We start from the raw sequence: 15,029 nt of genomic DNA on the forward strand, positions 1-15,029 counted from the left end.
GTGGTGAAAGCTGCCCCTGTTAAGTTTCTTTGTGGGAGGCAACGGTTGAAGGCACGAAAATTCAGCGGGTGAGAGGAAGGTGGAAACCCTCTGTGGGGATAATGGCTCATTTTTTGCATGCAGAAGGTCCCAGGACTAATCCTGACCTCTCCATTTCAAAGGGTCAAGTAGCCGATGATGGGGAAGACCTCTGCCTGAGACCCTGGAGAGCAGCTGCCAGTCTGAGTAGACAAGACTGACCTTGATAGATCAGCTTAAATGTTTTCAGGGACCGGGCCAAAGCTTAGTGTTTAGAGCATCTGCTTTGCATGTAGGAAGTCCCAGCTCCAGTCCCCGGTATCTCTCCAGTTAAAAGGACCAAGCAATAGGTGATATGACAAATCTCCATGTGAAACTCTGGAGAGCCACTGTCAGTCTGAGTAGACAATCCGGGCACTAATAGACCAAAAGGGTGACTCAATATAAGGCAGCTCCGTGTGTTCTCATTAAGGGAAAAGACCGTGGCGCAGTGGCAGAGTATCTGCTTTGCCTGCAGAAGGTCCCCGGTTCAATCCCTAGCACCTCCATGGACAGGGATCAGGCAGGCGGTGATGTGAAAAGTCTCCGCCCTGGAGAACTGCTGCCAATCTGACCTTGATAGGCGAAGGATCTGACTCATTTTGAGTTCATGGTGCTCAAATTGATCTTGACAAAAAATAGGCAAGGCGATCTGATCAGGTGTTTCGAACACAAGCAGAAGTTGGTAATGCTGGCATCCATTCCTAACTGTACTGAGGGACTGGCATGGAAACCAAGGCAGTAGCTCAACACAATGGAACTTACCTGTACAGCAAATGTCATTTAAGCCCTCTGCTTAGGTCACCTTTTTCTGCTTGTTCCCGTTCCTCCGCTCAACAACGTTATCTCCTGTCATGTCATCTCATCTGAATACAGCATCCTTGAACAATGCCAGAAATACAAAAAGACGGATTCCTTAGCTAAAAGCCTTGGTGCACAGAAAAGAAATCTACTCTGGGAATTCACTGAGCTGTGGACTGGGCACTACCTCAGTTCTTGTTATTTTTCTAAATCTAGGGTCTCTGACCACCCTCTACCATCAGTATATTTTCTGCTGCCTGCTCGCTGCCTCTAACGTGCTACTGATCTCTGGTCAAAACCTCCAGTTCCAAGGGGACGTCACAAGGCTGGAGAATTCAGCAGCTCATTGGTCCCTTCTGGAAAATGAAGTCTGTAGCCTCCTTTGTGGCAAAGCTGGTTGTTCTGTTCCTGGCCCCTCTCTGCAAAGGTAAGTGCTACAGGCAGAACTCTGAATCTTCTAAAAATATATTCTCTAGCTTCCTGTAATGATGCTAGCTTCAGTTTCTTGAGCTCCTAACAGGAACATTTGGTGAGTTAATACCTTGAACTAGTCAACAAATAGACCTTAGCAGATGTGGCAGGTAGAGTTGCCAGGTGGGAAATTCCTGGAGATTTTGGGGGTGGAGCCTGCAGAAGCAGGGTTTGGGGAGGGGAGGGGAGGGGAGGGACATCAGTGGGGTATAATTCCACAGAGTCCACCCTCCAAAGCAGCCATTTTCTCCAGGGAAACTGATCTCTGTGGCTTGGAGATCAGTTGTAATTCCAGGGCATCTCCAGCCACCACCTGGAGGCTGGCAACTCTAGTTTCAAGCAAACCGTTGCTGCTGCTGCTAAGTATCTTCTAGGAAGAAGAAACAAATGGCCATCTTCCATTACAAGGAAGAACCAAGAACCCCTTTGGTGTGCCTGGATTCATGTCCTGCTTAGATCCTTCCTTCTTCCAGCTTCCATTAAAGAGGCCCTCAAAGGGCAGGCAGGAAGCAGTCAGCTCATCATAATCCCCTCCCTAAGGGATGAAATCAACCTAGGCATTGACTTGTGGTTTCTATGAGCCACCATGCAAGCAATTTTAGATTGAAGACTAGGTTTGCTGATCTCCAGGCGGGGTCTGAAGTTCTCTTGGAATTACAACTGATCTCTAGACTGCTGAGATCCATTTCCTTGGACAAAATGGCAGCTTTGGAAGGTAAACCCTATACCATCCCATACCCAATGACCTCTCTCTTTCCCCCAAATTCCATTCTCCCAGCACCACCCCAGATCTCCAGGAGTTCCTCAAGCTTGAACTGGCAGCTCTACAGAACTAGGATAGCTCTAAATAAAGGCATGCAACCTCATGCTATCTAGTGTTTATCTTCCTATCCTTGGCAGGCATCAGCAGATGAACTGATGGAAGAGGGGCAGGGAAATGTTGGGTCGACGTTGCCAATATGCGTTTCTTTTGCTAAAGATTTCCAAGGAGTTGTTGGGTGGGGGTAGGATGTGGTTTCACGGCTCCTGCAAGGTCTCCCATAATGTCATTATTAGACCTTTCATATGCTTCAATACCACCTTGCCACCTCTTCAGTTGAAGTTCGGAGAAGACATTCGAGTTTTATCCTTCACAAGGGGAACAAATCCACAGATTTTTAATGCATTTGGAATCCAAAGGTGGTGGCCTATCTTTTGCACAGTTGTTTGAGATGAATATTATCTGACAAGGAAAAAAGTCCTTAGAACATTTTTGTATGTGAGGTTTAAATTGCTCTTGAGGTTCTCCTGCGCTATTTATGTGGACATCTGAGGATGTTTTCTTTAACAAAGGTTAAAGCAGCTATGAAAGGAAATGCTATGTTGCCAAAATGTCCATTTGCATTTCAAATGCCTCTCCCCCCTTCCTCCTCTTTTGTATTAAGAAAAATCAGAGGTATTGAGAACATCAATTGGATACTCTTGTCGGTCTTACATCAGTTTCGCTGTCACACTGTCTTTAATTCAGATATGCAAATGAGATTAAGCATGGATGAATCTGCTCACAACAATTTGCATGTCATCAGTTCAGAGTGCAAATTTCTTGGCTTTCTGTAAAGGTCACAGCCCGTTGCTTGCTAATCCTTTGTTACCTGTCTGGCAGCCCACAAACCCATTGTGTACTAAGCCACTTCCTTCCTTACAGTATCATTTTTGCATTATTAAAGCTCAGTGGATCAAAAGCTCAATTAAGACATGGAAATGAGACTAAGGGCCAAGCTACAAGTGATGAAAGACAGTTGAACGGCAAGTGGATTGAGTGGAGAGCAAGTGAACAGAGAGAAACACACTTGCCATTCAAGTGTCATTCATCACTTGTAGCTTGGCCCTCAGTCTTGGGACTCCATGTGAGCTGGTCCCATTTTTCCAAAGGAAGAAGCAAAAGACCAGGTTATAAGCAGAGGCTGCCTGACTATTGAGTAGTTCAAGAAAGGCAGGTATTTTAGGAGTCCTGCCAGAGACCACAGCCCCCTCCCTTGAAGCTGAGCAGGGAGATGCTGGCATGGTGATATTCTCCCCCCACCCTGAAATTTCTCCATTGTAAATCATAAATCTCTGTGTTCCTTGCTCAGAGGGCTTGTTCCTCCTTCTGCAAATTTGCATAAATGTCTGAGAACGTATGCTACAAGTTCCGAGATGATATCAGTTGTATGTTTCTCCTCTTCTTGCTCCAGGGGTCAAATACTATAACTACCCAATGTGTTGCTACTGGGTGTAAAAGGAATCAACAGAACTATTGAATGACCAGTGCAAAATAGGATTTATTTAGTTCTCTGTTCACATGCCCTGTTAACTTCTTGTTTCTCTCTCTCTGGAAGGTTTGATGAGCCAGAAATCGGATTATACACTGACGATGCCTGCCTCTGTCTCTGTCCGTCAGGGCCTCTGGGTCCACATACCCTGCCAGTTCACCTACCCAAACCAGACCGGGTCAGAGGAACTCTATGGCTACTGGTTTAAGAAAAAGTCCCATGCCTACCCACACCGCTCTGACCCCGGTCGTCTTGTGGCTACCACTGACAAGAAGGTAGCAGTTGATAGATCTGCCGTGAACCGCTTCCAGTTCACAGGGGATCCCAATCAAGGCATGTGCTCCTTCCGCATCAATGACACCCAATGGGGGGATGAAGGGGAGTATTACTTTCGGATCGAGAAAGGAAGTCTGAAATACACTTATGCCAACCACAGCAATCAAATTCATACTTCACCTTCTATTTTTGTGTTCGGTAAGAGGTTTTCTGCTTATTTTACTTTCTTTTTTCCTGTTTTGTATTTTTTCCATGCAGGCAGACTTAGAAGTTGAAATGGCACGGGGACGTGCCAAGCTGAGCGGCTCCAGCAACCCTACATGTCAGCACTTCAGGGGCTGTTTGGCAAATACCCAGCCAGTGTTCCCAGCCATTCTTTATTTCCTCCTGCACTGCTGCCAACTAGTGGCAGTGTAGGAAACTGCAACTGCTGAGCTGACATTGATCCTTGTCGCCAATGCAGGGTCCAAGCCTATCAGACCCTGTGGCATTGGCAGAGCTACTAGGTTTGGGCTCTGCTTCTTTCTGGTTGCCAGTAGCCTTCTAGGGCAGTGACCTACTGGGAACTTTCTCCATAAGTGAAACGGCCAGTCTGCCCATTTTATGCTGCAGGGATGGGGAAGCTTTGCTTATAATTATGCCAGCAGATCCAGACTCAATGTCGATGTGATAATAGCATGCCATTGTAATGCATTGAGTGGTAGTTTGCTTCTTTTGATATGTGGGTAACTTTCACATTTCCCCACTGCAAGAGACCCCAAAGCTGTTTTTTGGATACATTGATGATACTAGATGCAGAGGAGTTAGCCGTGTTAGTCTGTAGTAGCAAAATCAAAAAGAGTCCAGTAGCACTTTTAAGGCTAACCAACTTTATTGTAGCATAAGCTTTCGAGATTCTCGAAAACTTATGCTACATTGATGATACTAGAAACTTAAGGGAGCTGTATCTCTCAGTCCTTTCTGGCACCAAAACGTCTGAAGCCCAACTATCTCTTGAGCGTCTTTTTCTCTTCTTATGAATTTTCTCCTTTGTCTTCCTCCAACATAAACCTTATTTATTTATTTATTTATTTATTTATTTATTTATTTATTTATTTATTTATTTATTTATATTCCGCCTTTCTCACTGAGACTCAAGGCGGATTACATAGCGTTGATTAGTACAATCAGTGGCAAGGACAAGGGCAGGCATTTCCATACAGTGTCAAGAACATTTCCATAAACAATGTCATAGAGTAAATGAATACAAGTTTACAAAGACATAGCATTAGCAAGGATCCAATATGGGGTTGGAGAATTGCTGAAACAGAACATAATCAATTATAGGACTTACATTAAAAAACATTCTCAGGGGATGATTTAAAATTTTACATCCTTGCTGTATCCAAACCCACCCACCATTTTCAATTTCAGGTCACCCATATGCAAATAGAATGTTATGAATTTTAAAATGGTTGTATTTTGGCCCTTTTAAAGAAATTAATCAATGTTGTCACAGTAAATTACTTTATCATTAAAAAAAGAACTTGTGATTCTTCATTTGATGTATCCAGAGGAGTTAGCCGTGTTAGTCTGTAGTAGTAAAATCAAAAAGAGTCCAGTAGCACCTTTAAGACTAACCAATTTTATTGTAGCATAAGCTTTCGAGAATCAAGTTCTCTTCGTCAGATGCATGATCCAAACTGGTCAAATACAGAAGAGGAGGGGAGATAGGGGAGAGAAGGAGACATATATCAGAAGGGGACAGGTTGCAATTAGCGGGGAGGCAACCAAAACATTCCTTTGCTAGTAAATGTAAACATCTCCTTTTGGTGTGGAGTCAGTTTGCCGTGCTAGTTTGCAGCAGTAAAAGCTTCCAATTCCTATGCAATATAAGCCTTCGATAACCACAGCTCTCCCTGCCAGATGCATCTGACAAAGAGAACTGTGGTCCCCGAAAGCCCACACCAGGCAGCTTATGCTACAATAAAATTGGTTAGTCTTAAAGGTGCTACTAGACTCTTTTTCATTTGATGTAGTGGTTAAGAGCATGGGTCTCTAATCTGGAGAACTGGGTTTGATTCCCCCTGAAGCCAGCTGGGTGACCTTGGGTCAGTCACAGCTTCTAGGAGCTCTCTCAGCCCCACCCACCTCTCAGAGTGTTTTGTTGTGGGGATAACAATGGCATAGTTTGTAAACCACTCTGAGTGGGCATTAAGTTGTCCTGAAGGGCGGTATATAAATTAAATGTTATTATTGTTATTATTATTTTTGGTTTCCTTGTGCCAAAGTCCCCCCCCCCAACAATGTTTGCATTTTTCAGTATTATTTGTTCTTCTATCAATCAGCCTTGTACTTCGGCTTTATGTGTAAATTCTATAAAAGCATAAAGACAACAAGTTTTGCATGCCCAAATTGTACAACGTGTGCTCTCAAAATATACAAAACCTACAGAGAAATTGATGCCAAAATTAGAATTGAATATCAACAGGAACAAAAGAGGGAACATTAGTTTATCCCTACTTATTCTAAGTAAGACCGCTGGTACACGCAGCTCATGATTAACTCCTCTGAGTCACGGTAGCTCTCCAAGGCCTCTGGCAGGGGAAGGTCTCTCTGGACAGCTGAGAGCTCCTTTAAGTAGAGATGAGACGGATTGGACACAAGTCTTGCATGCAAATAGATGCCCTTCCACTGAGACGCAATTTCTTCCCCTAGGACAACTCACGTTATCAGGGTCTCAAGTTCTTCACCTCCTCTCCCCTGCCCCTGTTATTTGCTTCAGGACAGCAAGCTGCTGAGGCAGTTGAGTTGTCCAGAGAGATGCACAGATTTAAAGTAGTCTCATACCTCTCCAGAGACCTTCTGAGACTTTGGGGGTATGGTAAGATCCTGCTACCACCTCCGGATCTACTTACTTTCCCCAGAAAATGGACTGGCGGTGGAAAGGTTAATCTTCCTTTTCCTCCTTAGTGCTGTCCCACTCTAACTTGTGGAGGGTGGGAGGTGGGGTATGTCTCCATTAAACTTTTGCTTCCCTGACCTCAGTGTGTTGGTATATTCTGTTTCAGGTCCTCCTCAGGTCATCAAAATACTGGCAAATGGAACAAGCCATGGACATGCTGGTGAGATATATGAAGCTCTGAGGGTGTTTGCTTATTTTAGTCATTGAACCTAAGAAAAATGACACTTTCTGACCCATTTCAGAGCTTCAGTAGAAATCTGAATTTAAAAGAGTATTCATTTCTTGTATTTAGATACCACATTCTCAACAAAGTTCATTCATTCATTCATTCATTCATTCATTCATTCATTCATTCATTCATTCATTCATTCATTCATTCATTCATGTGAGTTATGGGTAAGTGAATAAGTTGATGGAATTGATAGGAACCGACATCTAGAAGTTTGCACCCTACTTTTCTCCCCAACGGGGACCCAAAGTGGCTTATTTAGCGTAGCCAGCCCCCTCCTCCATTTTATCCTCACAACAACCTTGTGCAGTAGGTTAGCCTGAAAGAGAGTGAGGGGTCCAAGGTCACCCAGAGAGCATCCTTGGCTGAGCGGGGATTCGAACCTGGGTCTCCCAAATCCTATTCTGACATGAGAAACACTACACCACACTGGCTCTGATTATGAGAACTAGATGGAGCCCAGAGGTTCTAGGTTCACTTGCATCTGACAGTAAATACACACACATACCCCAAGCCAGTTAAGATCTAAGAGTTTAGTAATACAAACAGCATGCTTATATACCTCTCTTCTAGACAGATCAGGGTCCCTCTCAAAGCACCGAACAAGGTCATTGTTATCATTATCCCCACAATCCAGCTGGGGAGCTGGGGCTGAGAGGAGATGCTTGCCCAAGGTTGCCTGATGAGCTCAGGGCAGTAGGGGGTTTCGAACCAGCAGACTGCTGACTCGCAACCCAACCACTTAACCACGATGCTACAGCAGTGATGATGAAGGATCAGATTGGAGAGAGAGAACTGCTGAGTATAGATCAAAGATTTCATGGGCATTTTCATGTAGAGGCATACAGAGCCTGTGCCTTTGTCCTGACGTAAATGATCAAAAACAGAGCAAGAGAGCCATTAGGTTTGGAGGGGGGAAGAGGAGCCGCCCCTTCAGGTTCATCAGGCGTTTGCTGGGTGATTACAAGTGATCTCCAGGTGACAGAGATCAGTTCCCCTGGAGAAAACAGCTGCTTTGGAGGGTGGACTCTAGGGCATTATACCCCACTGTGGTCCTTTCTCTCCCCAAATCCCACCCTCCCCAAGCTCTTCCCCCCCCCCCAAATCTCCAGAAATTTCCCAACCTAGAGCTGGCAACCCTATATATAGAGAACATAGAAGAGGGAGTACCGGGGCGAGGGGTGCTAGACCTTGTACTACCCTGCATCTTACACTGGTACTTTAATAAACTTTCCCCAAAGCCTTGCTGGGGCGGGGCGGAGGGATCAAACTATAAACCTCTACCCCGTCATAGACCTCATCTCAGCAACAGGCACACCCCAAAGCAATTGTCTCTAACTCAGGTCTGTTTCTCTTGCAGCTTTGTGCTCCCAGGAAGCCAAAAGGGATGTGGATTCAGCGGTGGCCCAAGAAGGTGAACGCATCGCCCTGGTTTGTAACGTAGAGAGCAGGCCTGACCCCACCCTGAGCTGGAGGAAGGGGAACAAGACCCTCAGCAGCGCCAGGCAAAGCAGGGAGCATGTTCTCCTGCTACCAAAGGTCAGACCAGAGGATGCTGGGGAATATCTGTGCTGGGCGAAAACTCCATACGGTTCTGCAAGGAAGACCCTCCAACTATGTGTGCAATGTAAGAACCACCGCATCTTTACATGGCGGCATTCCTCTTTGGTTTGTGTTGGAAGAGGAGGATTCAGAGGGGGACAAACCAAAGCGATAGAATGATAGAGAGGTCAGGGCACTCTGTTTACTGTTTACTGCTCTGACTGTCCCTTGATATGTAGATTGCTATTCTCAGGATTTCCTCCTCCTGACTTCCTCCCTCTCACTTCTTCTCTTCCTGGCATTGTTCCAGGCAACACTTCTCTCTTTCTCCTTCTTCCATCTTGGCAGCATGGATGCAGGCCTTGCCCAGCCATTCATGCCCATCCTTAGACTAGTTAGGATCTGTCTCTCCGCCTTTCCTATCAGAGTATGGAGTTCCTACAATAAAGAACTCTTATTTCTTTTCTAAATATAAAGCAAGTCTATGATTTATGATTTTCTCTCCTGCACTCAACACCAGCCAGCAGAACAAGCTCACAACCACCTATAATCACACTTCCTCTGCCAAATGATAGACTCTGCTAACGGCCCAAACATGGAATCGTTTAATTAGGTTTCTGGGGCCTACATAACGATTTATTTATCAGTTTGCTACTTGTTTTTTTTTTCCTGGTAAGACACTTGCATTTGATGATGGGCAGAAATCTAACCAGTGAGGCTTTTTTCTTCCCATCATGGCATCTCAGTGCATATGAATGTAGGTGGAGTGAGTCTCTTGGTTCAGGGCAATCTTTTTCTTGCCATGGCACAAGCACAAGAAGAGTCATTGGTGTGACTTAATGAGTTTGAGAGGGCAGCACTTCTGTGCATGTCACTTAAGCATGACACTTTGGACACACCCACCCCATGTGCTGTTGCTGTGCATGAGTCCCAAAAATCAAAATGCAGTTTCCAGGGTATTCAGGCATGTAGTTTTTGAAGCCATCCATGGACATGCAGAAGGGGAAAATTTACCTTATTTATTTATGTATCTTACCCCCTGCCTCACTCGCAAACCCTCCAATGAAATTTGCAAAATTGGATGAGTTTTCTCAATTTTATCTTGTGAAACTTGCAAGTTATGGCAAAGTGCATAATTGAGGAGTTGTGTATGTGTGCGTGTGGGTGGGGCATTTCCAAATGATCATTGGAAATGCGTGCAAGATCGAGGATCCGCCTTGAGTCTCAACAAGACAGATAGACCGTAAATGAAGTCAATAACAATAAAAGTCAAAAGTTATAAAATAAGTAAATGTTGGCAAAATGCCTTTTAAACCGATGTATTGTCGAAGGCTTTCACGGCCTGAGAACGATGGTCGTTGTGGGTTTTCCGGGCTGTATTGCCGTGGTCTTGGCATTGTAGTTCCTGACGTTTCGCCAGCAGCTGTGGCTGGCATCTTCAGAGGTGTAGCACCAAAAGACAGAGATCTCTCAGTGTCACAATGTGGAAAAGATGTAGGTCATTTGTATCTACTCAGGAGGGGTGGGGTTGAGCTGGAAAAGTGTTTTTGCCATATATCAAAGGAATTACTGATCAGATGGGAAAGCTTATGAAAAAGCATAACCTTCAAGCAGTATTCAGACCCACCCGAAAAATACAACAGATGCTACGATCAGCAAAAGACAGTAGAGACCCCCTCACCTCTGCAGGAGTATACCATATACCCTGCAGCTGTGGACAAGTTTACATCGGGACCACAAAGCGTAGCATCCAGACAAGAATAAAAGAACATGAAAGACACTGCAGACTTGGACAACCTGAAAAATCAGCAGTGGCTGAACATAGCCTAACTCAAACAGGGCACAGTTTCTTATTCCAGGACACCAAAATACTGGACAACTCTTCCAACTACTTTGTCAGACTGCACAGGGAAGCCATTGAAATTCACAAGCATAAGCAAAACTTCAACAGGAAAGAAGAAACCTTAAGAATGAACAGAGCATGGTTTCCAGTTCTGAAAAACACCAGGCTAACAAAACATTCTATCCCCGACAATAGCCCTGCAGAGAAGATTAGCACATCAAGTACCAATCCATATGCAAAAGAACCTCCTCAGGATACAGTGAAGCCTCCCGCCATTAGCATTCCACACCCTGGGAAACTCTTACAGGATGACTCAGCTCAACCCCACCCCTCCTGAGTAGATACAAATGACCTACATCTTTTCCACACTGTGACACTGAGAGATCTCTGTCTTTTGGTGCTACACCTCTGAAGATGCCAGCCACAGCTGCTGGCGAAACGTCAAGAACTACAATGCCAAGACCACGGCAATACAGCCCGGAAAACCCACAACGACCATTGCCTTTTAATCCGTTATCACTTGCATATCGCCCTCTTGTGCTCTGTTGCAGTACTGCAAGGAGAGGCTTTTTAAAAACAATCTTTTCGGTCTCTGGAGATAGATCAAGATGAGTAGCGGTGTTGGTCTGTCTGTAGTAGTAGAAAAGAGAAAGAGTCCAGTAGCACCTATAAGACGGACAAAATCTGTGGCAGGGTATGAACTTTCGTGAGTCACAGCTCACGTCTTCAGGTATCTCAGGTATCTGAAGAAGTGAGCTGTGGCTCACAAAAGCTCATACCCTACCACAAATTTTGTTAGTCTTATAGGTGCTACTGGACTCTTGCTCTTTTCTACTTTCTGCCTCTGATTCATTGGATTTTTACACTTTTCCAGATGGACCCAGGCTCAGCAGCACCCAGCAAAATTCCACATGTCGACGTGAGGGCAATGCCATCTTATGCACTTGTTCTCTGCACTCTTGGCCTCCACCCCAGATCAAGTGGCAAGTGGATGGCAAGATTATCAATGGGAGTATCCCAAGAGAAACTCTGCAGGGAAAAGAGCTCACCAGTTCCCTAAACTGGACAGGGAGCCAGAAGGAGTACCACAGCATCGTTTGTTCTGTGACCAATCCTTCCGGGGCCTACACCCTTCAGTTTGTACTCAGTTCTTCCATAACAAGTGAGTCTTTCTCCCAGATCTCTTCCCGGATTTTTGTGCATGCCAACCATGGACAGCCTACCTGAAGAGGTCAGGAAAGCTCCCATTCTCCTGCCTTTCCACAGATGATGTGAAACTGAATTATTCAAGAGGGCCTTTTTACTCAGCTAGGAGGGCTGTACTGTAAGGAAGTGGTCTCAGAGGGATGCATCAGTAGAGGGCTAGGAACCATAGTGTTTACTACTATGTGCCGCTGTGTGCTATCTGTTGCTTTGGGTATGATCCTACTGGGTAGTTCTATGTTTTTTAATGTATCAGTCTCAGAATTGCTTATGCTCTGTTTCAGCATTTCTTCAGCTCTGTATTGGATTTCTGCTGATTTTAAATCTTTGCAAATTTGCATTTATATACCCTATTCCATTGTTTATAATAAATGACTGACTGTATTAACTCACACCGTGTAATCTGCCTTGAATCTCAGTGAGAAAGGTGGACAATAAATAATGTGAATAAAATAAATAAATAAATGCCTATGTGCCGTCAACTTGCGCCCAGCAAGAGGCTTTCAAGGTAAGTAAAAGGCAGAGGTGGTTTGCCAGTGCCTTCCTCTGCAGAGTCTTCCTCAGTGACCTCCCATCCAAGTAGCTTAGCTTCTAAGCTCTGATGAGATCAGGCTATACCATGCCACCCTCCCACCCAAATAAATAAGGAAGAAATGTCAGAAGTTGCTCTTGATAAAGGAAACCTAGCCTCTTGTACTCATTTTCTTACAGTAATTCAGTCTTGTTGTGTAGTTTAGATTTTGTTCTATCTGTAGATGTCGATCTTAAGGGTAAGTAAGAGTTGCAGGCTCAGTGGAGGTGCCAAAGTGCCCCAAATAATTGATTACCTACCATCCAAAGAGATGGCACTGGGCTGCCTTTTGTGGGGGACAGATATTACGAAGCCCAAAGTGGAGCTCTTAGCCTCTGCCTCAGTTTCTTCTTATCTCATTTTAACATTGCAGGAGCTTATCCCAGTATCTTGATCTCTGCTCTCTGTGGGCCTTTGATCACAGCCACCCTCTTTTTGCTAGGCGCATACCTGATCTGGTAAGTTATTTTTCATGTTTTCTGTACTTGTTCTGTACTCATTGACCCAGTTCCAAGCAGTTCATGCCCACCTCCATCTAGCTATTTAATCGCTGTATTTTGATGACATTTACTTTTAGCCTTTTGAAGGAGAGGAAAGTTTCATCTGATTCAAACGGCCAACAGGCGGCCGATGACGCCCGTTCAAAAGGACAACAGGTGGCCGATGATACCAGTGACATCTACAGCAATCTTATGCCCAGGGAAGACATCACACACAACTGTGTCCTCCAGGATCCTGTTGTTCGGTACAGTGGGATTTACTACAACCAGCAGTCTATAGAAGGCGTCACATACAGCTGTGTTCTTCCAGAGTGAAAGGAAACCAACATCTGGAGTAGAGATGGACACGAACAAGAAAAAAAGAACCATGTGGTTTGTGGTTCATCACATTTCATTAACCACGAATTACGAACTTTCACAAACCTGCCCCGGTTCACAAATCGGTTTGTTTTGGTTCATGAAAATGTCACTTCCGGGCCAGCAAATCACCACTTCCGTGTCAGCAGAAGGTCAGCAAGAAGTCCATCCCCTGTTGCCTAGGAAACTGATGGATTGGTGCCAGGCTGCCTGCAGTGATGAACTGAAAAATTAACCAAACAAACCAGCTTAAAGTTCATGGTGGTTCGTCAGAAATGGGATCTGACGAACCTCTGGTTCATGAACCATGAACCAGCCTGGTTTGTCATGAATTTTGTTTCGTATTTCGGTTCATGCCCATCTCTAATCTGGAGTGAAAGGAAATACACAGAAGGGCCCCCAAAGCACATTGTCCAAAGTCATGCATTTTTATTCCAGGATAAACAAGATTAATATTGCCCTGTTGATTCTGCATTCATAGTTGCAAATGAAGATTAAGACAGCAATGCCACATTGCCACAAGTGTACAAACAGACACTGAATAACTGTTCATCATACTTTTCAGCTATATTGAATATTTGTTCAAAAGGTGGTTAAAATGTGTCACTAGAGTAGGGGTCTCCAATCTTTTTCAGCCTGCGAGCACCTGAGAAACTCTGACACACACCCATACATGCACACGGAGGAAGCCCAAATGCTGGGGACAAGAAGAACATTTTTTTAAAATACACAGGGAAAGACGAGAGAGAATAAAACCAACACTATAGTGGCTGCTGCCACCAAAACTATGTTATTTTAATCTGCACAGCCTATTAGAAGTGCTGCTGGGCAGGATCTCTACCTTGCCCCACCTGCTTTCTAATAACACACAGTGGGCACTGGGTAAGGTATCAGCGGGTGCCCATGGGTGCCTTGTTGGGGACCCCTGTGCTAGACTATGTGATTCCTGTGAAATCATGTTGGGTGTTGGGCCTGCAAATAAGAGACTGGGAGAGAGATGCTTTGTTGTTCCAGGTTCCAGGTTGTTTGCCAATGTCTGAAAGATGTCGTTCCACAACATGCCTGCTATATTCATGCATACTCTTGATTTCCCATTCCCATCAGACTGTCTTAGCTTCTCTCTTGACTCCTTCACCCCATCTGAAATGAAATTGATTTGGCATCCAGGTATTTGAGAGCAAACTCATTTTTGACTCCGTCCACAATTTTTTTTGTAAGTAGAATTTTGGGCATCGTGACTGAAAACTGTTTCAGCTACACAAATCAGCCAAAGTGGTATTTTCTGACTAGCAATTTATCTGTGTACATCATCAGCAGATCATTAGATATACAACATAAAATCATGATTTCTCTTTAAAAAAGTAATCAGAAAAATGTCAAAGGTGTGCAATGTCTTGCACAAATGTACATTTTTACCAGACTCCAAGGAGCTGCATTGTATGGAATTTATTAATGATTAAAGTGCAATCAAATTAATATCGACCTCTTGAAAGCTGTTCATTTATTTTGCAACATTAATATCCCACCTTTCTCCTAAGGGAAAAAGTATAATAATTTTTTTAAAAAATGTGCCATAAACCCCAAACTAAAAATACATTTAAAAGAGAAAACAGACAACTAGAATATAGCATCTCACTGCAGTAGTGATATCACACAGCGGCACATAAACATACAAAGCAAATTTTAAATGTTTACATAATAAAGCATCAAAAACTTTCCATCGAAGCAGGACTTAGTCACAAGACCGATGGGGGAAAGATTGCAAATCTCCAGAATCACAGATGCATTGTAAAAACAGCATAGCAACTGCATGCACAATAATATATGTGCAGGACATTAATCATATAATGAAGACTAGAGAAGAGACATGACGGGAGCGATAGAGCATCTTCTTTGAGCGCAGAAGGTCCCTGGTTCAATCCCTGGCATCTCTAGTTAAAATGT

The 15,029-nt window shown here is 44.2% G+C and overlaps 1 protein-coding gene across 1 annotated transcript in view; it reads left to right on the plus strand.

Moving 5' to 3' along the window:
* Positions 1 to 13,043, plus strand: part of LOC129342962 (uncharacterized) — a 46,558-nt gene extending 33,515 nt beyond the window's left edge. The window contains exons 11-16 of the mRNA XM_054998918.1: positions 3,687 to 4,094; positions 6,947 to 7,000; positions 8,430 to 8,696; positions 11,329 to 11,616; positions 12,602 to 12,686; positions 12,806 to 13,043. Coding sequence (XP_054854893.1) covers positions 3,687 to 4,094; positions 6,947 to 7,000; positions 8,430 to 8,696; positions 11,329 to 11,616; positions 12,602 to 12,686; positions 12,806 to 13,043 — 1,340 coding nt within the window. The remainder of the gene's footprint in view (positions 1 to 3,686; positions 4,095 to 6,946; positions 7,001 to 8,429; positions 8,697 to 11,328; positions 11,617 to 12,601; positions 12,687 to 12,805) is intronic.
* The last annotated feature ends 1,986 nt before the right edge of the window (positions 13,044 to 15,029 follow it).

This window comes from Eublepharis macularius, chromosome 15 (assembly GCF_028583425.1).
Source record: "Eublepharis macularius isolate TG4126 chromosome 15, MPM_Emac_v1.0, whole genome shotgun sequence".
NCBI lineage: Eukaryota > Metazoa > Chordata > Lepidosauria > Squamata > Eublepharidae > Eublepharis > Eublepharis macularius.